The 26323-nt window shown below is 48.0% G+C and overlaps 1 protein-coding gene across 1 annotated transcript in view; it reads right to left on the reverse strand.

The window, feature by feature from the left end:
• The window catches only part of LOC138748538 (tyrosine-protein kinase receptor UFO-like), a 150097-nt gene that overhangs the window by 56684 nt on the left and 67090 nt on the right, over positions 1-26323 (reverse strand). Inside the window, exons 5-9 of the mRNA XM_069908917.1 lie at positions 20229-20424; positions 13711-13811; positions 12964-13146; positions 7164-7244; positions 2633-2748 (exon numbers count right to left, since the gene is read on the reverse strand). Of these exons, the coding sequence (XP_069765018.1) occupies positions 2633-2748; positions 7164-7244; positions 12964-13146; positions 13711-13811; positions 20229-20424 (677 nt within the window). The remainder of the gene's footprint in view (positions 1-2632; positions 2749-7163; positions 7245-12963; positions 13147-13710; positions 13812-20228; positions 20425-26323) is intronic.

The following is a 26323-nucleotide window of genomic DNA, read 5'->3' on the forward strand; positions in this document are numbered from 1 at the left end:
ACATCCCAGTAGCCACAGCAAGTCCCTGGTAACAGCGTTTAAACAACAACAAACAAAATGGGAAGGCTTTTTAAGCTTTAAAATCATGTTTAATTCTCACCAGAAAAAAAACAACCTGAACATGATTAAAAAAAAACTCGAAATTCTACTCAGCCAAAATCCAAAAATTTTTCTCAACCTGTGACATCGGTTCGGCTCCGAAAAATGTTTGGATAATGGAGGATTTCTGATTGTTTCAATTATCCTCATTTATCTGAAATCTTTCGGAGGCGGAAATGGCATCATTACAGCTTGGAAAGTTTGTTGGATAAATGAGGATTTGTGATTTTTCTGAAAACCTCAATTATCCAGAAAAACTTTCAGAACCGAACAGACATCACTTCTGGGTCCAAAAACTTTTGGATAGCTGAGAATTTCGGATAATCCGATTTTGGATAATCGGAGTTGTACTGTAGCAAATATTAAAAATATTTTAGGATTTCATTCTGTGCCACCCCCATTAAATGTGCTGTGACCCCCTCCCCCCCCCACAGGGAACGCTATATGGCCCCCCACCCCCTTGTTGAGAACAGTTGCTCAAAACCACTCGTCCCAACTGCTTGTCGGTGCCTCTGTCAAAGCTCTGCCTCCCCCCCACCACAACTCCTCACCCCAAATCTTACTCCAGGATTCGTGCTCAGATTTGGCTGTCAGGGGGAAAAAAAATATTCCCAAAGATGACTCACTCTTTTGCAATGTTGTTGAGTTCAGAGTCGGCAAAATTAACCGTTCCTTCTCTGGAAACGTTGAGTTGAGCAGATCAGAGCGAGATGGGGCGGCGGCGGGGGAGAGTGGGGGAGAAAGAGGAATGATAGAAAATGGGGGAATGAGAACACAAAAGAACGAGGGGGAGGGAGAGAGAGAGAGAGAGAGAGAGAGAGTGAAAGGCAGCGAGAGAGAAATAAGAGAGGGGTGAAAGTGAGAGGAAGAAAAGTGAGGGAGAGGGGTGAAGGTGAGGCAAATAAGAAAGAAAGATGAAGGAATAATGGAAGGGCTGAACATAAGAAATAGGAGCAGGAGTCAGCTGTCTGGCCCAATGAGTCAATGAGACCATGATGATATCCGAGGATGGGTTCATTTTCCCATATCCCTTAAATCTCCCACTATATAAAAATCCATCCAATTTTGTCTTAAATCTATTTACTGAGGCCACCTCCACTGGTTCAACGGGCAGCGAATTCCACAGACTCACCACCCTCTGGGGAAAACAGTTCCTCCTCATCTCCGTTCTAAATCTACTCCCCTGCATCTTGAGGCTAAGTTCCCTAGTTCTGGTCTCCCCCACCCATGGGAACAATTTACCCACCTCTATATTATCAATGCCTTTCATAATTTTATATGTTTCTATAAGATCTCCACTCACTTTTCTAAATTCAGCAAGTAATGCCCCAGATGACTCAATCTCTCCTCATAAGCCAACTCCCTCATAGATCCATAGAACACTACACCACAGAAAACAGGCCATTCAGCCCTTCTAGTTTGTGCCAGAATACCATTCCACTAGTCTCAAAGATCTGCACCCATTCTATAACCCTTCATGTATCTGTCTATTCTTAAGAGTGAGCCTGCATTTGCCATGTCAGCTGGCAGCTTGTCCCACACTCCCACCACTTTCTGAGTGAAGAAGTTCCCCCTAAACCTTTCCCCTTCCACCCTATGTATCTCTACTAATCTAAGTGGAAAAATCCTACTCACATTTACTCTGTCTATACCCCTCCTAATTTTGTAAACTTCTATCAAATCTCCCCTCATTCTTCTACGCTCCAAGGAATAAAGTCCCAACCTGTTTAATCTTTCCCTTGTAGCTCAACTCCTGAAGACCCGGTATCATCCTAGTAAATCTTCTCTGCACTCTCTCAATCTTAATGATATCATTCCTGTAGTTGGCAACCAGAGCTGCACACAATATTCCAAATTTGACCTCACCAATGTCTTCTACTACCTCACCGTAACATCCCAACTCCTATACTCAATATTTTGATTTATGAAGGCCAAGATGCAAAAAATTCTCTTTACAACCCTGTCTACATGCGACGCCACTTTCGGGGTATTAGGTATCTGTATTCCCAGATCCCTTTGTCCCTCTGCACTCCTCAGTGCCCGACCATTTACTGTGGATGTCCTACCTTGGTTTGACCTTCCAAAATAAAACACCTCACACTTGTCTGCAGTACATTCCATCTGCCATTTTCTGGCCCATGTTTCCAGTTGGTCCAGATCCCTCTGCAAGCTTTGAAAGCCTTTCTCGCTGCCCACAACGCCTCCAGTCTTAATGTTATCAAACAAACTTGCTGATCCAATTGACCACGTTATCATCCAAATCATTGATATAGACAACAAACATCAATGGTCCCACCAATCCCTGAGCCACATCACTAGTCACAGGCCTCCAGTCTGAGAAGCAACCATCCACTACCACTCTCTGTCTTCTCCCATCCAACCAAGTTTGAATCCAGTTTGCAACCTCTCCATGGATACCATCTGAACTAACCTCCTATGTGGGACCTTGTCAAAGACCTGACTAAAGTCCTTGTAGACAACATCCACAGCCTTTTCTTCATCATTTCTTCAGGAAGTGTTTGGCAGTTCGTACCTGGACTGAACAGGAAATGAGTGACCCAGATCCAGCGAAACCAGCCTCCCACGAGATGCCCAGAGCCTGCGAGCTCACGAAAGTCACCATCACGTTATCTGGTTTCTCTGGCAGAACTAGAAGAGAGGAAACACGTGACTGAACTCTCCCCACAAGCCCAGCAGAAACCCCTGCCCGCAGCCGCAATGTTGATGGTTGTTGTCGGGGTTCGGGGTGAGGCTCATCACTCTCACGCACAATCTGAGGGTGCTCCTCTAATGAGAGTTCCAGATCACTTTGTCCCTCTCTTGCACACCCCATTCCCTGGGAGTGCATTCTAAGAGATCAGCAAGAGAGACAGGCTTCACATTACACAGGCAGGTGTCCAGACCCAGCCTGCATTTAAGTGGGTGATGTCCGACCAGTGTTACAAGGGGAGGCTCAAGGACTGTGGGAAAGAAACTGTCCTTGAACCTTGAGACGCTGGTCTTATCTGTATCTTCTGCCAGAGGGGAGCAGTGAGAAGAGGTTGTGACCAGGGTGACGGGGGTCCTTCAGGCCTAGATTAATCATTAAGCAAAATAAGCACGTGCTTTAGGCACCAAGGGTAGGGGGTCCACAGAGTTTTTTTCCAGTGTCAGATTTACCATGAGTAGCTGAACAAGGGCCCCAACAATAAAGGAAAATAAACATTTATATTCAAGTTATCGTTGTGGGGTCCGGTTGGAGAAACTCAGCAAGTCATGCAGTGTTGATAGGAAGCAGAGGGGAACCAAAGCATTGGGCCTGGTTGGTTCCCCTTTGCTTCCTATCGATTCAAAAAGCAGGCAGGTGCCTGAATATAAACATGGGGGAGGGGGGGGAGGAGATGGGGCAGGGGGAGGAGTCAGGCTATAACAGGTAAGAGGTGGGAGGGCAGGAGAAAATAAAACTATGGGGCGGCTCTCTGAATCAAGAAGAAAGGGGGTGGGGAACTGGAGGAAAGGTGATAGAGGGAGAGAGGGAGAGAGAGAGATGGGTGCAGGACCTAACATAAAGTGGAGAAGACCATGGCACCTGCCTGCTTTTTTTGCTCATACCTTGACAAAGGGCTCAGGCCTGAAACATCAGACACCCTTTACTTCCTCTGCATGCTGAGTTTGCCCACCACGTTTGCGAATTGCACTCAACCCCAGCACCTACCAAGTTCCCTGTTCAACTCCAATCCACCAACCTGCCTCCTCAGGCCTGGGTTAACCATGAAGCAAAATGAGCACGTGCTGAGGGCACCAAGGGGAGGGGGACCCACAGAGTTCTTTCCCAGTGTCGGATTTACCAGGGTGTGGCCCCACAAAAAGTGCCCCCCAACAATAAATTTAAAAAAAAAAAAAATATATATATCTAGTTATATTTAATATCGTTGTAGGGTCCGGCCTGGAAGAAACCTGAATTTTTAATCTATTATTTCACATTCAGCCCTTATTGAGTCTTAACGTCTTGTCAGTCAGATCATGGAAGGGTTGAGGGGGACTCTGCTTGGGGCATCAGTTGGCCTTAATCTGGCCTTGGGATGCTTGATGATGTCAGCTGCCTTCTTGAGGGAAGAATTGGCTTAGAGGGAGCCACTACCTGGAGGACTGATGTACGGTAAAACCGGAGCCCCCAAATGGAATTTGCCAACCTTCAGATAGGTTACCGAGAGGAGAAGGAGTTGTAAAGTCATAGAGAGATGTAGAATGGGTTTTGGACCACCTGAGTCTGTGACAACTATTAACGTGGACTGATTCTGCACTAATCCCATTTTATCCTCCACCCATTCCCATAGGTGCCCCTCTCCACCCCAGGTTATACTAGGGGTCATTGTCAGAGGAGAGAGGGGTAATGGGCAGAGGGAGAAAGAAAAAGAACAAAAATTAGAGATAAGGAGAGAGTAGAAAAGAAAAATACTTTAAAAAATAGCAATTGTGAGAGTGGGAGAGAAAGAAAAACTAGAGAAGGAAAGAGAGTAATGAGGGAAAGAATGAAAAGAGAGAAATAAAGAAATGTGCAGAGTGAGGGAGGGAAAAATAGAGATAAGAAGAGAGAAAAAAACCAGAGGTTTTGGGCTTGAGCCTTGCCTCAAGTGAAAAAAGATAGGAGTCTGAATTAAAGGCTGGGGGGGGGTGGGGAAAGAATGGGAGGGGGGAGGAGACCAGGCCAATAGACAAAAGGAGTTAATTGGATAAGAGGAAAGATGAGAATTGATTGTGGCCAGTGAAAAGAGAGAGAGAGGAGGGGGGGGTGAGACTCTAGCACAATCTCCCCCTCCCACCCCTCCCCCTTTGTTTCCCCAACATGTCTTTTTTCACTTGTAGTTTGAGGAAAGGGCTCAGGCCTGAAAAATCTTCACCTCCTCTGGATGCTGTGAGACCTGCTGAGTTCCTCCAGCATTTCTGTACAATTAGGGTTAAATACAGTTCTATTAAAGTTTAAATGCAAGGAGAGATGGGAGGAATGTTGAGAGATTCCATTGCAAAATTTCTTTTGAGTCCTCGCAGGATTGACAGATACTGCAAGCGAGCATCTTGCCAAAGGAGAGTGGGAGCTGCAGCCAGAGGGCTAGAGAGAGAGAGAGGGAGGTCTCCACTAATGACCCCTGCCCTGGGGAGGGGCCACTGTTCCACTGCGAGCGCAGTAAACAGGCAGAGGACAAAGAGTAGCCTGTGCTGCCTTGCGCCTGGGACCTTTGAAAGTTCCCGTAGAGGCTGCCTCGGGTCAACGGCAGCTCCATGGGGGGGGGGGGAGAGGACTTGAGTTGGGAGGAGAGAAGTAAAGAGCATGACATCGGACAGAAGGGCTGCCCTCACCCAGATGCTCACTGTGCCACCTCGGTGCCCTGGGCACGTGATGGGGTGCACAGCAAGAGTCTGGAGGGGAAGGGGAGAGGGAGAGGACAAGGAGACAGGATGGGAGAGAAAGGGAGTGGGAGGGTAAAAAGGAAAGAGAGAGAAAGGAGAGACTGACATAGAGAGAGAAAGTGCATGAGGGTGAAAGAGGGAGTGAGAGGAGAGAAAACGGGGAGAGGGAGAGTGAGAGAGAGGAGGAGGGAAGGAGAGGGAGAGAGGGGAGTGGAGGAGAGGGAGAGAAGGGGAGAGGGAGAGAAGGGGAGAGGGGAAGGGAGGAGAGTAGGAGGGGGAGAGAGGGTGAGGGAGAGAGAGAGAGGGTTGGGGAGAGAGAGAGTTGGGGAGGGAGAATGTTGGGGAGGGAGAGAGTTGGGGAGGGAGAGAGTTGGGGAGGGAGAGAGTTGGGAGAGAGTGTGGGGAGAGAGTTGGGGAGAGAGAGTGTTGGGGAGGGAGAGTGTTGGGGAGGGAGAGTGTTGGGGAGGGAGAGTGTTGGGGAGGGAGAGTGTTGGGGAGGGAGAGTGTTGAGGAGGGAGAGTGTTGGGGAGGGAGAGTGTTGGGGAGGGAGAGTGTTGGGGAGGGAGAGTGTTGGGGAGGGAGAGTGTTGGGGAGGGAGAGTGTTGGGGAGGGAGAGTGTTAGCACTAGAATCAATTGCAGCCACTTTAAGACAAAAAAAACGAGGCAACAGTTAGCGTGATGCTGTAACAGCACCAGTGAGAACCGGGGTTCGAATCCGTCGCTGTCTGTAAGGAGTTTGTACATTCTCCCCGTGTCTACATGAGTTTTTCCCGGGGGCTCCAGTTTCTTCCCACCGTTTAAAATATATGGGGGCTGTAGGTCCATTGGGCGACACAGGCTCATGGGCCAAAATGGCCTGTTACCGTGCTGTGTTTCTAAATTAAATCTCCTGGGATCATACTGTGCCTTCCTCGGCTGCTGGATACAGTGGCGTGGGTGGGAATGAGTTGCAGATAGGACCAGAAGGTGGCTCATTTCCATCCACCACTTTTTCTCATTCCCTTCCCCTCCCTGTAACATTTTCCTCATTTTGGAATAACCAATCATTCACTTGCCTGCTGACCCAACTTTTCCCAACTCCATGGACTTCTCTCTCTCTCTCTTCCTCCCCCCCCCCAAAGAAACAGGCATCGCCATTCCGTCATTCCTCTTCTCCGTCAATGGTGAATGAGGGATCACGTGAAGGTTCAGGCCTGTAGTAGATGCCCCTTGATCTCCATCCAATGTGGTGGACAACCATGAACCCCCACGTTTTGATTGCCTTCCACCCCACCTCCCCCAGACCACCTCCTGTGGTAAACTCCTTTGCAGCCCATCCCCTAAGATATTCACTGCCCCCTAGCCTGTGCTTGACTCTCGGACCCAACCCCCATCCTGAAGAACCCTCACCTCCCCTCTCTGTGGTAGACCACCTTCTCTTTCGCCGGTTCCTGTCGCTACCGGCATCATTTCCCCTTAGCCCAAGCTGTTTGATGGATACTCCTTTATCACAGATCAATAGATTGGGCATGACCATCTCAATCACTAATAGGGTCTGTTTCGATCCCAGAATCCCTCTTCCATGTACACTGATCATCTCCACAACAGTGCAGTGCTTCCTGAACGAAGGCTCATATTGTTGGTACAATACCTGCCAGAGATACCCACCCAGACAAACTCCATGGGGTACACCTACCTCTGATGGTGGCAGTCCTAGAAGTGGCCACTCCCTTGGCATTGTGGGCTTCACACCGGAACGTTGCCGACTTTCGCAGTCCTAAATGAGAAGATACAGGAGTGAGTCTCGCTAACGCAGACTTGGACGTATAGGGGAGGGGAAACAAATCGACGGTTATCAAAGAGGCCCCTGGATAAGACTCATTGCCCCCCTCTCCCACCCCATCTTCTTCCTCTGCCACAGCTCGGGTCAAACATACAAGAACCTTTAGGGCAACGGATCAGAGGGCCATCCACAGGACCATTAAAGAGGCCTCACAAAATCGGTGAGGACCCCCCACCACCCAGCACGAAGCATGTTCTAGCTGCTCCCGTCGGGGAAGAGATCCAGGAGGATCAGAGCCAGCTCCACCAGGCTGAGGAACAGCTTCATCCCACGGGCAGTAAGAATACTGAAGGACCAAAGGAATTACCATTTATTTAACAATATTTATTTACTTTAATATTTGTGCGTACGTACTGTGCTTGTGTATCATTTGTCAGTATGTGTGTCTGTGTGTTTTGCACCAAGGACCTGAGAACAGTGTTTCATCAGGTTGTACTTGTGGGGGAGGGGTGGGAGGGGTGTGGGTGAGGTCTGGGCCTGATGTCCCACTCACTCAGGGGAGTGCACGCTTAATACATCACCTAACCTTTCTCGTGTAGTGATCGCCACGTGGCCACTGTCTGGCTTGGCCAGGCAGGAGGTCACTGCAAATGGCCTCTCCTACATGACTGTGTCCGTAGCAGCACCTTCTCGTCGGTGCCCCTTGTTTTCACTGAGTTTGCTACATCAACGAGGCTGACTGTGCTGCTCCAGTCTGTAGTCAATAAAAGCCCATCAGTTTCACAACCTCAGTTTTTTGTGCGAATTGATGGTGCATCAGGCTTTCTGCTCAGGGGGATTGTTGTCCCCATTCCAGTCCATGATGCAGCCAGTCAGCTCACTTTCCACCTGTAGAAATTTGCCAGGGTTTCTGATGTTGTGCCAAATCTCTGCAAACTCCTGAGGAAGCAGAGGTACTGACGTGCCTTCTTCGTGATGCCATTTTTGTGTTGAGACTGGGAGAGATCCTCTGACTCCCAAGAACTTTGCTCACCCCTCTCCACCTCTGGTTTCCCCGATGATCACGGGATCGTGCACCTCTGGCCTTTCCCCCCCCCCCCCCCCCCCGAGGTCAACAATCAGCTCCTTGGTTCTGGTGGCGTTGAGGGTGAGGTCGCTGGTCAACACTTGCAAGAACGAGGAGTGGGACAAAGGCACGAGCGAGCGGACGAGTCGCCGCTTCCCGGCGCCACCGATTCCAGTTCGATCATGACCGTCTGTGTGGAGTCCACCCTGCAACCGCATGGGTTCCCTCCGGATGCTCCAGTGTCCTCCCGTGTCCCAAAGATGTGCAGGTTCATTGACTTCTGTAAATCGTGTGGATGAGCGGAAGCATATTTTGGGGGGTGGGGGGCAGTCAATATGAGGAGAGTAAAGTACGATTTGGGTGGATAGAAGGTTGAGGACCAGCAGAGACTCATTGGACCGAATGGCCTATATCTCTCCATGTCTACTTCTACATTCCAAGTTCAGCTGTGATCAAGTGCAGAAATTCACAGCCACAGGATTGATGTCTGGACAGACTAAAATTAGAAAAACACTCAATATTGCCTCAATTAAGATTCCTGGCCCAAAATATGGAATAAACCACAAGCGTCTGCAGACGCAGTGATTGTAGTAAAAACACAGAGAGGCTGGAGGAGCTCAGCGGAACTCGCGGCGTCCAGAGTAGGGAGCAGTATATTTACCGGCATTTTGGGCCTGAGCCCTTCCTCAAGGTGGGCGCCAGGGTGGCTAATGGAAGCCAGATAAGGCGAATATTAATCCCATCTGGTTGGAGGGTGCCCAGGCGGAAATAAGAGGTGTTATTCCTCCAATTTTCAGGAGGCCTTGGTCTGGCGGTGCACGAGACCATGGACAGACATGTCGACAAGGGAATGGGAGATCCACGCTATTGCAGCGGACAGAGCCGAGGCACTCAACGAAGCGATCTCCCAGCCTGTACCCCGTCTCTCTGATGTAGAGGAGACCACAATGGGAGCACAGGATGCAGTAGGTGACCCCTGCGGATTCACAAGTGAAGTCTTAAATTTTAAATTTAAATTTAGACATACAGCAAGGTAACAGGCCATTTCGGCCCTTGAGCCCGTGCCATCCAATTTACATCCCCGGTACGTTTCGAGTGGTGTGAGGAAACAGGAGCCCCCGGGGAAAACCACACAGACATAGGGAGAACGTACAAACCCCTCACAGAGAGCGCGGGATCCTAACAGTGGTCTGGTCCCGATCACTGGCGCTGTAAAGGTGATGCTTCCTAACCCGCTAAGTTCCTCCAGCAGCTCGCTGTTGGCTACAGAACTTACCATATAACCATATATAACCATATAACCACTTACAGCACAGAACAGGACAGTTCGGCCCTACTAGTCCATGCCGCAGCAAATCCCCACCCTCCTAGTCCCACTGACCAGCACCCGGTCCATACCCCTCTAGTCCCCTCCTATCCATGTAACGATCCAGTCTTTCCTTAAATGTAACCAATGATCCCGCCTCGACCACGTCTGCCGGAAGCTCATTCCACATCCCCACCACCCTCTGCGTAAAGAAATTTCCCCTCATGTTCCCCTTATAATTTTCCCCCTTCAATCTTAAACCATGCCCTCTAGTTTGAATCACTTAAACGTGTCCTCGAGGGGTGAGGGGCCCATTCCAAATCTTACCAATGTAAAACACTTGCGTGATCAAGAAAACACGGTTTAAAATTACAAATGAACCAGACGCAGGGCAGCACTGTTAGCGTGACGCTGTTACAGTGCCAGCCACAGGATTCAAGGCGTAAGGAGTTTGTATGTTCTCCCCGTGTCAGCACAGGTTTTTCCCGGGGGCTCCGGTTTCCTCCCACCATTCTAAACATACCGGGGGTTGTAGGTAATTGGGTGTAATTGGGTGGCACGGGTTCGTGGGCCGGAAGGGTCTCTGTCTACATTTAAAATGTAAACTGCCTCAGGTCACATGGACGGTTTCTGCTGGGAGGGAAGGCCAGTAGTTAATACCCACCACTCGGTGCTGAGTAGAGCTGCCTTTGTGGATTCTGAGTCAGCTCTGCTGTTTACAGAGAGGCTGGCTGGGTGGATGTCCCATCTCACACAGCGGCAGGGTGAGTAGCAGGTTAGGGATGCAGAGAATTCGCTCACACTGAACAGGTTGTGCTTTTATATATTAAAAAAATGATTTCCCTTTCAACGATTTCCAGATGAGGAGTGTGGCCTCCGGATCCAGCCGCTTAAAGCAGCAACTTTGAACAGGGGTGGCTGTCTGTGGTCGGGATTGGCCTGCAGCAGAAATAATGACGCTTCTTGGGCTGACTAGATGATCTGTGGCAGTGACTGCCATTTAAAGTGAACTAACTCCCCATGGCAGTGATGGCAACTAATATCCAACTCACACCCCCTATTCTTTTGAACTGTGGGATGTGCAGAATAGATAAGGTAAATAGTTAAACAAGAATGTCTGCCAACGCTGGGAAGTAAAACACAAATGTCTACAGACACCATGGTTGAAGTAAAAACACAATGCTGAGAAACTCAGCAGGTCAAACTGCGTCCTTTATACAGCTAAGATAAAGATACAGAACCAATATTTCGGGCTTGAGCCCTTCATCAAGTTGTGCCTTTATCTTCGCCAGATAAAGAACACTGTTTGACCTGCTGAGTTTCTCCAGTTTCGTGCTTTTACTGGGGTCGAGTGCAATACAAAACCATGCTGGGGAAACTCAGCAGGTCACACAGGAAGTAAAGGGTAACCCACATTTTGTGCCTGAGTGCTTCATCAGTTATCCAGAGTGGCACATTACTGGTTACTTCCGTGGATTCAATGGGAGGAGGGCGTTTTTCAAGGGCGGCGTTACAAGAAGCCACTGGAGTTATTCAGAATCACAGGTTGTGATCCCAGTATTTACTCTAAACTCACATTTAGTATTTATTTATAGCCACATGTCTGTCTGATCCGACTCCAGTCGGAAAGGTTCTCCCCAAATGGCACATCTTCAGGATTGAAGGGCATCTGCTGAGAACAGAGATGTGGAGGAGGGCGGTAAATCTGTGGAATTTGTTGCCACACGCCATTGTGGAGGCCATCACTGAGTGTGTTTAAGGCAGAGCTCGACATGTTCTTGATTTGCCAGGGGGAGAAGGCCGGGCAGTGGGGCTGAGTGCGGAAAATGGATCCGCTCATGATTAAATGGTGGGGCAGACCCAATGGGCTGAATGGCCTATTTCTTCTCCTGTGTCTTAAGATACAGCTGTTGAGCTGATACCTCAGATCCAGAGAGCGGGGTTCGATCCTCCACGTCGCACAGCTGGTAGCGTAAAAATAAATCCAGTATCGCAATAAAGCAAATGTGCAGCGTTAAAAAGCAGAAAACGCAAGGAGAGAAGGTTCAATCAAAAACTTGGGGGGGGGGTCACTGTTTAAAAATAAGTGGTCGGCTTTTTAAGGCTTTTGAAATCTTTCTCTCACAGGACAGTAGAAGCAGGGGTGTAATATTTTTAAGGCTAATTTAAATAAATACTGGATAAGCAAGAAGTGAAAGGTTATGAGGTTTAAATAGGAATGAGGATTTAAAGTTATTATCGGATCAGCCATCAGGAACGGCAGAGAAGATTGGGGGACCTCTGCTCTCCATTCAGATGTTTACTTGCCCCTTGGCTTTCTTCCCTCCTTTGAACCGATTTTTCGCGAGATTTCAGGTCACCTACTTCCTGTTTGGCTCAGAGTTGAATTGAGTTTGATCCCATGGAAGCAACAGGAAGTAGCCAACCAGGTTGAGAGAGCACTCTTCATTCCAAACATTTTTTTGTTCGAGAAAAGTTAACTGTTAGGGATGTAAGGACGTGCGGGATTGAAGGCAGTGGGAGGAGCAGGGACATTTGGAGAGACTCAGTAGGTCACGCACACAACACCCATGAGAAGTAAAGGGTAACCAACGTTTCGGGCCTGGGCCCCTCTTCAGAAGCATTGAAAATCAACCAGACCCCCCCCCCCCGAATAAAGCTGTGAGGCAGGCGGTTGGGGGGGCGGGGGGAGAAGGTGCTGAGAGGTGAGAAGGGGACGGAGCAGAGGCTGAGAAACTGACAGGAAAGGAGATGGGAGCTGGAAGGAGGGGCTAACAGGGACAGCGGAAAGCAAGGAGATGGGGGGGGGGGCAGGTGTCATTAATGGAAATTGGAGAGGCTGATGTTGATGTCGTCTGGTTGGAGACTACTGAGGTGGGAATGCAAGGCGTTGTTCCTCCAATTTACAGGCAGTGCATGAGACCATGGACAGACTTGTTGGTGTGGCAAAGGGGTGTGGAATTGAAGTTGTTGGCAACTGGGTGGGGGTGGGGGGGGTCCTTGCTGTTGCAGCAGACTGAGCGAAGGAAGGTGCTTAATTAAATTAACTCATTGCCATTGGGTAATAATGGCAGCTCTGACCAGAGCGTATAAGAAGATCAACAAATTAAATTAGCATTGTCAGCTGGGTTTACGAGAAATGTTGTTCTAACTACAGGAATATTTTTATAAAAGGTAATAAATTTCTGCTGAAACACTGCATAAACATTATTACCAGTCATTTTGGTGTCACCCCTCTGATAAAGTCACCCGGTGTGGTTCACACACCACCCCCCACCCCCCCCTGAAGGCCTGTGCGGTGGTTTGAGTGCTTTGTCATTCCCGAGCCCCACTGTGCTCACCTTTGACGAAGAGGATGGAAGGAGACATCGCCGCTGCCTTCTCTTTGCGAGTTACAGGATGTCCATCCTTCAGCCACACCAGCTCCTCCACCTGAGGCGAACCCCCGGCCCCGCAGCTGAGGTTAAAGGGCTCGTCCCTAAACACCTTGACGTCCTGTGGTTCTTCTGTGAAGTGGGGTAATCCTGAGTGGGGGGGGGGGGTTGTAAACAGCAAGAGTACGGTCAAGGAACGGCTCATCGGAGAGATCGCTGTCAACAGACTTCAAAGCACCAACTTCATCTCCGACACCAGGTGCAGCTAAATGTCCTGAATTTCCTGATCTGGGCACAGATAGAATGGTGGGATTGTCACTTGAGGGGAGTGGGATAATGAGACTGTTGGTGAGGGCCCATTTGGAGTATTGTTGAACTGGAGAGGGTGCAGAGAAGATTTGAGAGGATATTAGAAGAGTTCACTAGAGTTTTGGATGTTATTTTTTCCATTTTAAGTTTTATGTACAGCACGGTAAAAGCCAACTGGCCATTTGAACCAGTGTCGTCCAATTACAACCAAGTTAACCTACCATCCCAAATCACCTGGGGAAAACCCGCACAGACATGGGGAGAATGTACAAGCACCTTACAGACCGCGCCGGAGTCGAACTTGGGTAGCTGGCACTGTAATAACGCCGTGCGAACTGCTGTACCACAGCTCGGACCCTACACCTTTCGCTTTGCAAATCGCAGGGACTTTTATTAATAACGTACCTTCTGTGTCCAGCTGAGCCTCTTTAGAGACAACTTCCTTCCCTTTCACTGAAACAACACACCGGTAACTCCCAGCGTCAGAACGGTGAATGGAGGGAATTCTGCAAAGAAACAGAGAATGGGTTTGGGCACGGGATTGTGCGTGGATGATCCCGTAATGACGTGCTGCCTGAAATTCAACAGCGGGCACCAGAACCCCCTGAATCTTTTAGAAGATTGTGGTGTCAAACACGACTGAAGAGACCTCAGTGCAAGGGATCCATGTAGTACTGAGGAGCTGTGGCGGCATCTTTTGGATACGAGGTGAAAACAGGGCTCTGCTCATAGCACCTCAGAGGGAGTTTCCATGGCACAGAACATAGAACACTACAGCACAGTACAGGCCATTCAGCCCTTGAGATTGTGCCACCCCATATATTCCTACCAAAATGAATTCAGAAACCCTCCTACCTCATTGTAACCCTCTATTTTCCTTTCATCCGTGTGCCTGTCTAAGAGTCTCTTAAATGGCCCTAATGTTGTGGTATCGGTGGACAATATACTGAAATGAATGTGCGGTATACAAGTGTACGGTCAACCAGTTTATCCATCTCGGCTGCACCATTTCATCGGATGCAAAGATCGACAACGAGATAGACAACAGACTCGCCAAGGCAAATAGCGCCTTTGGAAGACTACACAAAAGAGTCTGGAAAAACAACCGACTGAAAAACCTCACAAAGATAAGCGTATACAGAGCCGTGGTCATACCCACACTCCTGTTCGGCTCCGAATCATGGGTCCTCTACCGGCATCACCTACATTTCTGCAAAGCTGGATAAATGCAGGAAGGAAGGAATCCTGCCCCCTCACATCTGGAGACTTGTCAACGCAACATCCTTCCACCCACCCTCAAGAAACACATTAAGGCAGTTATAAATGGAATCTTTTAAAAGTAGATCTGTAAACCCACAATATGCTTGTTATTGACTGTTTTTACAAAAAAATACAATGGTATTTCAGCTCTTTAACTGCAAAGTTAAACCTCTTTCCATTGGTCACATCATTTTAATAATTCCACTGTTTTAATCATTTATTTGTGCAAGGAAGACTAACCCAAAGACCAATTTACTCCTTTCCCATCTCCTTTGTAATTTATATGATTAATATTAACTTTTAACATGGTGGGGAGCTGGCTGTCTACCGGCATCACCTACGGCTCCTAGAACGCTTCCACCAGCGTTGTCTCCGCTCCATCCTCAACATTCATTGGAGCGCCTTCATCCCTGACGTCGAAGTACTCGAGATGGCAGAGGTCGACAGCATTGAGTCCACGCTGCTGAAGATCCAGCTGCGCTGGGTGGGTCACGTCTCCAGAATGGAGGACCATCGCCTTCCCAAGATCGTGTTATATGGCAAGCTCTCCACTGGCCACCATGACAGAGGTGCACCAAAGAAAAGGTACAAGGACTGCCTAAAGAAATCTCTTGGTGCCTGTCACATTGACCACCGCCAGTGGGCTGATCTCGCCTCCAACCGTGCATCTTGGCGCCTCACAGTTTGGCGGGCAGCAACCTCCTTTGAAGAAGACCGCAGAGCCCACCTCACTGACAAAAGGCAAAGGAGGAAAAACCCAACACCCAACCCCAACCCACCAATTTTCCCCTGCAACCGCTGCAACCGTGTCTGCCTGTCCCGCATCGGACTTGTCAGCCACCAACGAGCCTGCAGCTGACGTGGACATTTACCCCCTCCATAAATCTTCGTCCGCGAAGCCAAGCCAAAGAAAAATACAAGTGTAATAGGGTTAAGATATTGGATACTTTGAAACAATTATAACTAGAGAGTAGACTTGCTCTAGAACAATTGCTGTGACTAACTGAGAAATGGGTATTGGAACCCCCACCCAGACAGGTAGCTGCAACTAACAACATTCCAGACAACTATCCATTATCACCTCTTCCACAAAGCCATCTCCTGGTCCCCTGCGCACTACAAGCTTGTCAAGCAGCATGCAGAAACATCAAAGGATGGGTCTACAAAGGCTTTGAGTATCTCTGGAATTCAGCTAACCCTGTCAAAGATAATGAATATGGAGATCGCTGGGGAAGCAACTATTTACATGTGCCAAGAGCCAGGCTAACAGTTCTACACTGTCTTAAAGGACCTTTTTGTCTGCCACGAATCCATATCTTTTAATTATAGAGCCAATCAATGATAACCCTTTTCCTGCCTTTAGAAATGAGCAAACACCTTAGCTCGTAACAATCCCAAATGCAGCAAAAATGCCTTAAATATTGTCGTCTGTAACCTTGGACTTTGAATGAGGTTCAACAGTATTAGAGAGGTGACCTTGTCTACTCAACCCTTATTACTGCTCATTCCCGCTAGCGAGACTCTTTATAAATTCTCTGTGTGTTGTACATTGTGATTTGGTTGAACTTCTTGTACCTTGACTGGGTGAAACTATTACAATTTTTCAGCATTCATCACCACCCCAGTAAAGTGTTCCAGGCACCCACAACTCTCTGTGTAAAAAAAACACCCCCGACGTCTCCCCTAAACTTTCCTCCCTTCACTTTGTACAGACGTTCCCCTAGTGTTTGCTTCTCCTGCTCTGGGGGAGAAAGGCACCGAGAGAGATTGAAAACTTGGCCGAATGGTGTACAACCACACACTCAATGCTTGGCCCGGAGGGGAACCAAGAATCCCTGGGTTGTATGCATGCTGACAATAAATCTGAACTGATGAGCTCTGATCCTCGAAACCTCCTTCACTTCACAGATCATCTGGTCGTTGGCACCTTGTGGGATCTTGCTGTGGGTGATTTGGCTGCTGGTGTCCCCAACAGCAGCTGCAAAGGTGCTTTCACAGCACAAGAATGGGCCATTTTGGCCCAGGCTGCCCATTTACACCCGATTAACCTACAATCCCCCCCACCCCCAGCGGTGAATGGAAACTGGAGCCTCCCCCCCCAGAGGAAACCCCATGCAGATACGGGGAGAACATACAAACTCCTTACAGACAGCGCGGGATTTGAACCCTGGTCCCAATCGCTGGCTCTGGCCGCTATGCCAACCATGCCGCCCACTACCGTGGTTTCGTCAGCGAATTTGTAGATGGTGTTGCTGTTGTAGCGAGCCACGCAGTCGTAGGGGTGCAGTGAATATGGCAGGGGGCTAAGAACGCAACCTTGTGGTGCTCGAGTACTGATAGAGATTGTGGACGAGACAGAGGGCCTCCCACCCAAAATGTGAGTTTTAAAGTGTTGACAAAAATCAAGAAACAGATCACATTCCATGGTCTAGGGCGATGATTCAGCAAGGCTAAAGCTGATTGAGAAGAACAACTCCACATTTGGCAAAAACAGTAAAAGACTATTAACCATTAGGTATGGGACTCAACCCGGTGTAACAAATCCTAGGAAACATTATTATTATTATTATTGGTCGTCCTTTGGTTGGAAGAATTGTGCTATTGTGCAGTTCATCTGTGGACACGTAAGTGACTCTGCAGTCCCAGACTAGAAGCCCAGAGTGGGGGCACCGACCAGAACTCCATTGTTGTAATAACTGTGGCTGCTGCTTTGTGACGGTCTTCCATCAGTTTTTGGCAGCGCCTGTCTTCAAAACTGGTGTAGGCTTCATAGTGCAGGGCTCGCCAGCGGGATCGGTCAGCAGCCACAGCTTCTAGTTCGCTTGACTGGATGTCACAGTGGTGTAGGGTTTCCTTCACGGCATCTTTATAGTGCTGGTGTGGACCTTGAGGTCTCCCTCCAGTCTCCAGTTCACTATAGAACAGCTGGCAAGGCATACGGAGGTCGTCCATTCAGATGGCATGCCCCACCCACCCCACCTAGGCTCTGATGGTCAGGGACTCAATGCTGGTGGACTTTGCATGACCCAAGGCCTCCAGGTTGGAGACACGGTCTTAAAGTGTATTTATACGGGAAAAGGATCGTGAAGGCCTGCTGGAATGGTCTGGAAAGGTGCATATAAATGCCACCCGTGAGCCACACGGCCGACTCCCTTGTAGTGCCCCTCGCTGTAATGGAGCTTTCACGCTTTTCAAAAATCCCAGAGAAATTTTCACCTGTATCTGTGTTTGCTTCTCAAGTGCTCGCGGGTCCACTTTTGCACGTTGACTGTTTTTCTACCCCTACACATGCTGCCTGGCCTGCTGAGCATTTCCAGCATTTTCTGGTTTTATTTCAGATTTACAGCATCTGCCGTCATTTTTTTCCCAATTTTTCACTTGGTGCTGATATGTCCGAAAGCACACTGCAGCAATGATCTACATTTCCAGTAGATATGCTGCACTAATGCAGTCATTATTTTTATTTTAAACGTGAAACATTAACCCTCTTTCTGTCTGACCTGCTGATTGTTTCCTGCATTGTCTTTTTAACGTTCAAAGTTCAGATTTATTGTCTGAGTACATGATATCACGTACAATCCTAAGAATTCTTTTTTCCTGAGGGCCAGGCAAAATTCCTACTTTTCTTTGGCTTGGCTTCGCGGACGAAGATTTATGGAGGGGGTAAAAGTCCACGTCAGCTGCAGGCTCGTTTGTGGCTGACAAGTCCGATAGTGCAAAAGAGCTGTAGTCAAGAAGATACATACACATGCAAACAAATAAAGAAATGTAAACAACCTGACTGCAATGCAGAAAGGTAAAAAATCTATAAAGTTATATCACATCCTCTAACTTTAAATATAATGCTTTTTCTTCCTGTCTGTAAAAGAAACTCTTCTTAAATCCTTTCCTCGTTGTGGATTGTCGGACTCTGGCTTTACCTTACTCTTAATTTAGTCTATGTGTGGTCTGAGTCCAGCGTGTTCTTTGAATGAAGTGATAGGAGAAGGTATTCAGTTCAACAGTCAGTTTATTACACAGCACAAGAATAAAACTTAACAGAGCTCTGGGTCAGTCGTTCGTTCATAGGTCACCTGCACAGTGAGCTACTCCCCAAGACTGACCCCTATTGTCCAGTTGGCTCAGTTTATATAGATCAACCTTATCATACAGAACAAAAGTTGGCTTCCTTTGCTAGATTTCATTATCATACAGAACAAAAGTTATCTTCCTTTGCTAGATCTTTTTCCATAAGGGTTATTACAAGTCATCTCCTGTTTTTGCAGATATCTGGGGTGTAGCACTCCCATCTTAATCCTCCAGGCCAGACTATCCTGTTGATTGGATCAGAAATTAATTCATCCCCAGATATTTCTAATCACCATTCTGTTCCTGTCTGGCCAATTTCTGCTGTTCTCTTTAACACCTCCTCCCGCCTTAATCTTCTTCCTAGACTGGTTTTCCATTCCCTTTGTTTCTTGCAGGCCATTCTTTGTTCTGGTCTGGCCTGTGTCTCCTGTGCTACTCACCACCTCCTTCAGTTGGAGCTTTCCTCCTAAATCGTTTTATGAATTTCCTCTCCCTGTATTTGGGAGCGGACAATTTTTCTCAGCCAACTTCGCTCCATGCTGTGATTGCCACTTAATCACATTCCTCTTTTTCCCTGACTCATGCAGTACATATAAACATTAATTAATCATTTCTTCCATAATGTTTTAACCCCTAGATTCCAACAGGATCTCCCAGTAGAACCGAAGCACACTGACCCCAAATTCTATAGTCAAGACATATTATGCCCTCGCTGCATTTTACAACAGTGTGTACAACCGTGGAGATCTCATCCTGCACAAAATGAAGGGAGGAAAGTTTAGGAGAGACCATCAGGGGTACGGTTTTTTTTAAACACAGAGAGTGGTGGGTGCCTGGAATGCATTGCCGGGGTGGGGTAGAGGCTGGAACAATAAGGACATTTAAAAGACCCTTAGGCGCATAGATTCTAGAAAAAAATACAAGGTTATGGGTGAAAGGTCGGGAAGGCTTAGATCAGCCGTTCCCAACCTTTTTTTGGATATGCCCCCTTCCCCGCCAGGACTCAAAGGTAATGGGCCCCCATCCCTGAAGTTTTAGTTTCATCTCTCCTACAAATTATATATTAAAAAAACTTATCTTACGGTTTCAGTCCGTCGCCCCTACAGTGCAAACAAACAAGCTCAAGCTACGAAGGCCGTACTACAGGCTTTAATTAGCTTAAAACTTGCACACAAGGTTCAGTCTCCCTTCTGGCTCAAGCCGCTCTACTGTCTACACAAGGGACGGCGTGAGCTTTTATCTGGGGCCGGTGATTGGCAGGGAGTAGGTGGAGCCAGACTCCCAGGTTACCTCCCACCAGGTACAGTGGGCTGCCCCCTGCAGGTAGGAATGCAGACAAGCACAGGCAGTCACGAGTGGTTGTATCGCCACCACACACCCCACCCATCCCCCCCGCCCTCCAGTTGAGAGTGGTTGAGTACATTTACGTAGATCACTTCAACATCGTGAGCCGAAGGGCTTGTATTGTGCTGGAATGTTCTATGTTCTGCGTGTAAAATTTCCAATGGGCATGGCCAGTGACTGAAATAAGAGTCTGGCAATAATGCGCTCGCGATATGAGATCCCACCAACCCACAATGCTCCAACCCCATTACCTCAGCTCACTGATGGCCAGCCACTCTGAGGCACTCAGAGGTATCAGCACCTGGTTGACATCCGCTGCGTACACTGCCCTGTTCCGCTGCCAATTTATTTCAGGGAATCCATCGGTCACCTTAATGGAACATCGCAGCTTCACCTCCTTCCCCTGGGAGGACACGATGCTCTCCGGGTCCTGCAGGAAACGCATATCTGGAGGAAGGAATGAAGGACTTGGTTAAGGTCTGGGATTTGCCTGCCACCTGGGTGGAGAAGGCGGTGAGCCCCACTAAAGCAGTCACCTCCAGAGCTCCCCGCCCCCATTCACCGAGCCATCCGTCCTCCTGCTGTGCCCTCCCTCCCTTCTCCACCTGCCTTTGGGACCATGCTCCTCCCCCATCTTTCCTCCCACTACTTTATTGTTCGGATATCTGCCGACATTTCATACCTTGAGGAAAGGCTCAAGCCTGAAACGTTGCTTATGTATCTGTCTTTGCGATATAAAGGACACTGACCTGCTGAGTTCTGAGCGTCATGTTTTTACTTCAACCACGGTGTCTGATAACTTTTGTTTGTGTTCTGCATCTCAATGTGTCACACTTTGTTTTAAGACGACAAGACACAGAAACAGGTTATGGGGAGAAGGCCGAGCAGTGGGCCTCTCAGCCCCACTGCCCGGCCTTCTCCCCATAACCTGGCTAATCAAGGACCTATCAATCTCTGCCTTAAATACACCCAATGACCCGGCCTCCACAACCGTCTGTGGCAACACATTCCATCGGTTCACCGCCAAATTGCTTAAGAAATTCCTCCATGTCTCTGTTCTAAGTGGACGCCCTCCGATCCTGAAGTAGTGGCCTCTTGTCCTGGACTCCCCCACCACAGGAAACAAGCTTTCGACATCCACTCTGCCCGTGCAACATTTGAAATGTTTCAATCAGATTCCCCCCACCCCCATTCTCCAAGAGCCATCAAATGTTCCTCATATGATAACCCTTTCATTTCCGGAATCTTCCTGGTGAACCTCCTTTGATCTTTCTTCTAAGTCAGCACATCCTTTCGTAAATGATGACCCTAAAACTTCTCACAATAGTCTAGTCTCACCAGTGCCTTTTAAAGCAGTGGGCCTCAACCTTTATCTTTCCACTCATGTCCCACTTTAAGTAATCCCTAGGCCATCGGGGCTCTGTGATTAGTAAGAGATTGCTTAAGGTGAGATGTGAGTGGGAACAGAAGGTTGAGAAACACTGCTCTATCTAGACCCAATTGTTACTGAAATATTTTGCTTGAGAAAAATTGGCATTGGGCCATTTCCTTTGGAGTTCTGAAACCCTGCACATAATGAGTCCATTAGGGATGATTAAAACAGTGGGTTTCAACCTTTTTCTTCCCACCCACATCCCACCTTCAGCAACCCCTTACTAATGACAGAGCACCAATGGCCTAGGGATTACTGAAAGTGGATGTGAGTGGAAAGAAAAAGGTTGAGAACCACTGATCCAGACAGATGGTTCCTGATACAGACCACTCACTGGGAACCACAGACAAAAACTGAAACACATGGAAATTCAGATGAGCATGTGCGGAACACTTTTTCTGCAATGTCCTTGCCCAAAGGACGAGATTCTTCTTGTAAAATGGAGAAGGGAAAATTGCAAGTGTGTTTAAAATTGACGAGAGAGTACAAAGGGAAGAAATATCAAACTCTGGACTTCAGACACAACAAAAAGTCCTGGAAACACACAGAACATCAGGCAACATTGGAAGGAGAACCATCTAACATTTCACATCTGGGATCTAACACCAGCATTTCCTCTCTTGGAACAGAGCACGGTTAATTTGATGCTGTTACAGCACCAGCGACCCAGGTTCGAATCTGGCGCTGTCTGCAAGGAGTTTGCATGGGTTTTCCCTGGGAGCTCCAGTTTTCTCCGACCCTCCAAAACCATACTGGATGATTTGGGTGTAACTGGGTGGCATTGGCTGGTATTGGCTTCTTCTAGGCGGTAAGTAAATTTTACAGAAAGGATATAGAAATGGGATAGTCCAAAAGGTCAGCATGGATTTGATTGTCTCTGGGTTCTATGGCAAATAAATGCAATGGTGGTATTTATTTCAAGAGAAATAGAATAGAGTAAAACCCCAAGGATGGTGCATTTACTTGATGAAACATCGCTTCAATATCTGCAGCGATTACAATAGGCTCTTATCAGTACACCTATTAAAGTACTGGTTAAGTGTGGACCTTGGAGAACTTGAGAATTCAATTAATCTTCTTGAAAAGATCCTGCACAATCAAATACTATACATAGTTTCTTCTTATGTGGACATATAACTCCATGATGAGGTAAATACCATTTTTTTTTACCATCTTTACATTCCAAGATATCTTCTGATACATTTTCTATGTAACCCTTGACTAGCATGTCTCCAACATGATATTTGTATATTCCAAATGAAAGGAAGAATTTCTCTCCAAATTCGTCGGGTTGTACTTGTGCAATCGGATGACAGAAAATTTGACAAAGTTTATGAGCCCCCCTTCCCAGTCAAATTTAGTTGTTTTATTCCATAATTCTCTCCCACCAACTACAGAAAAAATATTTCCAAAATTATGATTTCAGCCCTTCCCTCCTTAAATGTGCTGTGGACTCCAGGGAGGATCCGTGCGCCCGCTGTTGATCATGGCTGCACTGGACCCTCCTGTTCTGCTAGTGTGTTTTGCTCTCTGCGTGCTAGGCTTGACTTCACAATTCAATTTATTGTCATCGATTCAATTTATTGTCGTGTAATAAAAACAGTGGCACGTCACATGAAATTGCTTTTGCCTGCTGTAAGGCAGACAGATTTGCCATCGGCAGTAATTGCCTGAAGCGCCTCTTACAGTCGGGGAGAGAGAAACAAAGAGAGTTTTCCCCTCCCCACCCCACCCTCCCCCCGCACCCGGGTCACTGAGTGTCCGTGGATTTGCCTGTGCAGCCATTAGCAACCTGAGCTCTAGATCCCAACCTCTGGTTCAATTAGGAACCCTTCGGCGCCCTCAGCACTTCTGTGTTTTAGTTGGTGGGCTACGAACGGGATGATTAGCTGTACCGCTCGCAAAACAAACCCACTGCATCTCGGTACACGTGGCTGAAACTTGAACCGCGCTCGGCTTGGTGGAGACCAGAGGAGCACATGCACAGCAAGATCCCAAAGCAGCCCATAGATTACAACCCCACTGTGTGTTCTATAACCCCCATGGCCGTGGAAACGCAAATGGGCGCAGATGCTGGGGAGTAGTGCCAGGGCTGTTCTTCCTGATGATCTCATGGATGTTTCACGCACTCCCACAAGAGGAGACAGGATCACTGGTGTCACCAGTGGGGGCGGGTAGGGACTGCACCAGGTGAAACCATCAGAGGGGATGACACCAGAATGACTGCCTATAAAATGTTTGGGCAGTGTTTCAACAGAAATGTATTATTTTTTCTTAAAAACCCCTTTGTTAGTTCTAACAACAAAAATATTTTTCGTAAACCCATGTATGAATACGCCTTCAAGGCTTAAACTCGATGTTCATTTACTTTTCAAACCTTCTAATGCACTCCAGTCAGGGCCCACGCCCCCGCTCAGTGCCGCTGCCACCCCGGGCATACAAGGAACCCGCACCTGCTTCTTCTATGCTCAGTACACTCGGTCCATGGGGGGGGGCGGGATGGTGACACTATGAGTTACCGCACCAGGAGACACCAACCCCAGTGACGCCACTGGACAATATTTGACGCATTATCCGAAACGCTACCCTAAGTAAAATCTAATTTGGGTCAATAAACGGCAATCATCAACAACTAAGAAAAAGCTCCTTGATGGCAACCCACCGTCTCAAATTTAATTGGCTAGATTTAAAAATACTACAGCAGATTAGAGAGATGGCTAGGCGGTTTAGGCAAGGATCTGTAATTTAGATGATTGAGATTTATGAAGGTTTGGAACTGGTGCTCAGTACCTCTCCTACTCGATCCTTTCTCCAACACCGTACCCCAAATAGGCACAGTCTGCAATAAACCACGCGCACCCCTCTTCTGGAGCATTGCAGGAACGTCACCCAAAGGCCAGGTCACACCTTAGATAGCGGAGGATGGAGAGTGTCTGCTCTGCAAACAAGAGTACTGCATCTCACTAAATGTGTGGGCTATATGGCCATGAGAAGGTCAACACACTTATTCCCATCCAACGCCCTACAGATGCACGCACACATGGGCATGCACACACACACACACACACACACACACACACACAGACACTCACATACATGACACACATATAAACAGACTCATACACACACTCACACACACACACACACACACACACACACACACACACACACACACAAAACACACATACCGTACACACGCACACACACACAGACACTCACATGCAAGCACAAACATGCAGACACACACTCACACAGTCACACACACGCAAATGCAAAAATGCACTCACGCACAGACTTATGTACCTACTCACACACCAGAAGGATTTGGCCTTGGACACTCTGGGTGGAAATTTAACCTCTGGATAACACAGACCACAGTTTCCCTGACCCTAACCGACCCCTTTGGATGTCCCCCACTGCACTACCCCAGGGAACAAGAGTAGGATCGCGGCCAGGATCCATCCTGGGAACTTCAGTCTGACTTAGTGCCACCTTGCCAATCCAACCAAGGAACCAGGACAGCTCAAACACAAGAGATAAATGAAGGGCAAATGAGCGGATGGCTTGGAGTCAATGAAGCTGAGCCAGGAGAAGCTACAAATGCTGTTGCTCTAGAGGACGGATGCGAGGCAATGGTGGGGAGAACAAACTCTCACCAGCAAATGTCAGCACACCCCAGGGAAGACTGAAGCGGGCAAGGCTACCGACCACCATCGTGTCAACCTTCAACGTGACAACATCCTGCCTGGCTGCACCGCTGTGTGGTACGCTCAGTTTTTTTTCAGATTTAATGTCAGAGACATCACGTGCCACCCTGAGATTCTCTTTCGTGCGGGTCAGGTAGAACTACCACTAATTGGGAGTGCAAAATAAAACTGTACTCAACGTACACGTGTAAACAAATACAGAAATGGAAACAAATTGACTGTGCCAAACAGAGAGTAAAAAAATCAATGACGTGCAAACGGGTCCGTAAACGAGTCCCTGGTTGAGTTTGTCATTGAGGAGTATGGTGGTGGAGGGGTAGCAGCTGTTCCTGAACCTGGTGGGTGTGAGTCTTGTGGCCCCGATACTTCTTTCCCAATGGCAGCAGCAAGAACAGAGCATGTGCTGGGTGGTGTGGATCCTTGATGATAGCTGTTGCTCTCCGACGGCAGCATTCCCCGTAGATGTTCTCTATGGTGGGGAAGGTTTTACCTGTGATGTCCTGGGCTGAATCCAATACCTTTTGCAGTGACCCATACCAGACCACGATGGAGCCAGTCAGCACACATCTATAGAAATGTTAACAGTCAAATGCCCTTCAAGAGTCAAGAGTGGGAGAACTTGGGGGTTCCTGATCAGAATTCAAGATTCTATTATTGTCATGTAACCAGACAAATCGATGCAAATGCCATAGGTTGGAGGGTACCCAGATGTTCCTCCAAATTACGGTGGTCTTAGTCTGGCAGTGATGAGACTTCTCCGGTTTCTGTTAAATCCTCCCCCTTCTTCTTCCCCACATCTCCTTCCCCCAGTTCACTCCTCGCCCCCCTGCCCAACCTTTTCCCTGTCTCCTTTCACTGACCCAAAATCAATTCTCACCTTTCCTCTGATTAGACAGTGCTGTGTGTCTAAATAAATAAAATATCCAATTAACACCTTTCAGCTGTTCGTCTGGATTCCTCACCCTTTCTCTCCCCAGGTGCCTACCTGTTTTTATTCTTGCTTATACCTTGAGGAAGGCTCAGGCCCAAAACGCCAGTAATATAAGGATGCTACAAGACCAGTTGAGTTCATCCAGCATTTACTATGATCACAGCATCTGCTTGGGTCGGCCCTTCCTGTTTCATTCCCACATCCCAAAGATGCGCAGGTTGGTAGGTTAAATGGCCACTGTACATTTCTCCTCGTACAGTAGGCGAGGGGTAAAAT

Source organism: Narcine bancroftii, chromosome 13 (genome assembly GCF_036971445.1).
Source record: "Narcine bancroftii isolate sNarBan1 chromosome 13, sNarBan1.hap1, whole genome shotgun sequence".
NCBI lineage: Eukaryota > Metazoa > Chordata > Chondrichthyes > Torpediniformes > Narcinidae > Narcine > Narcine bancroftii.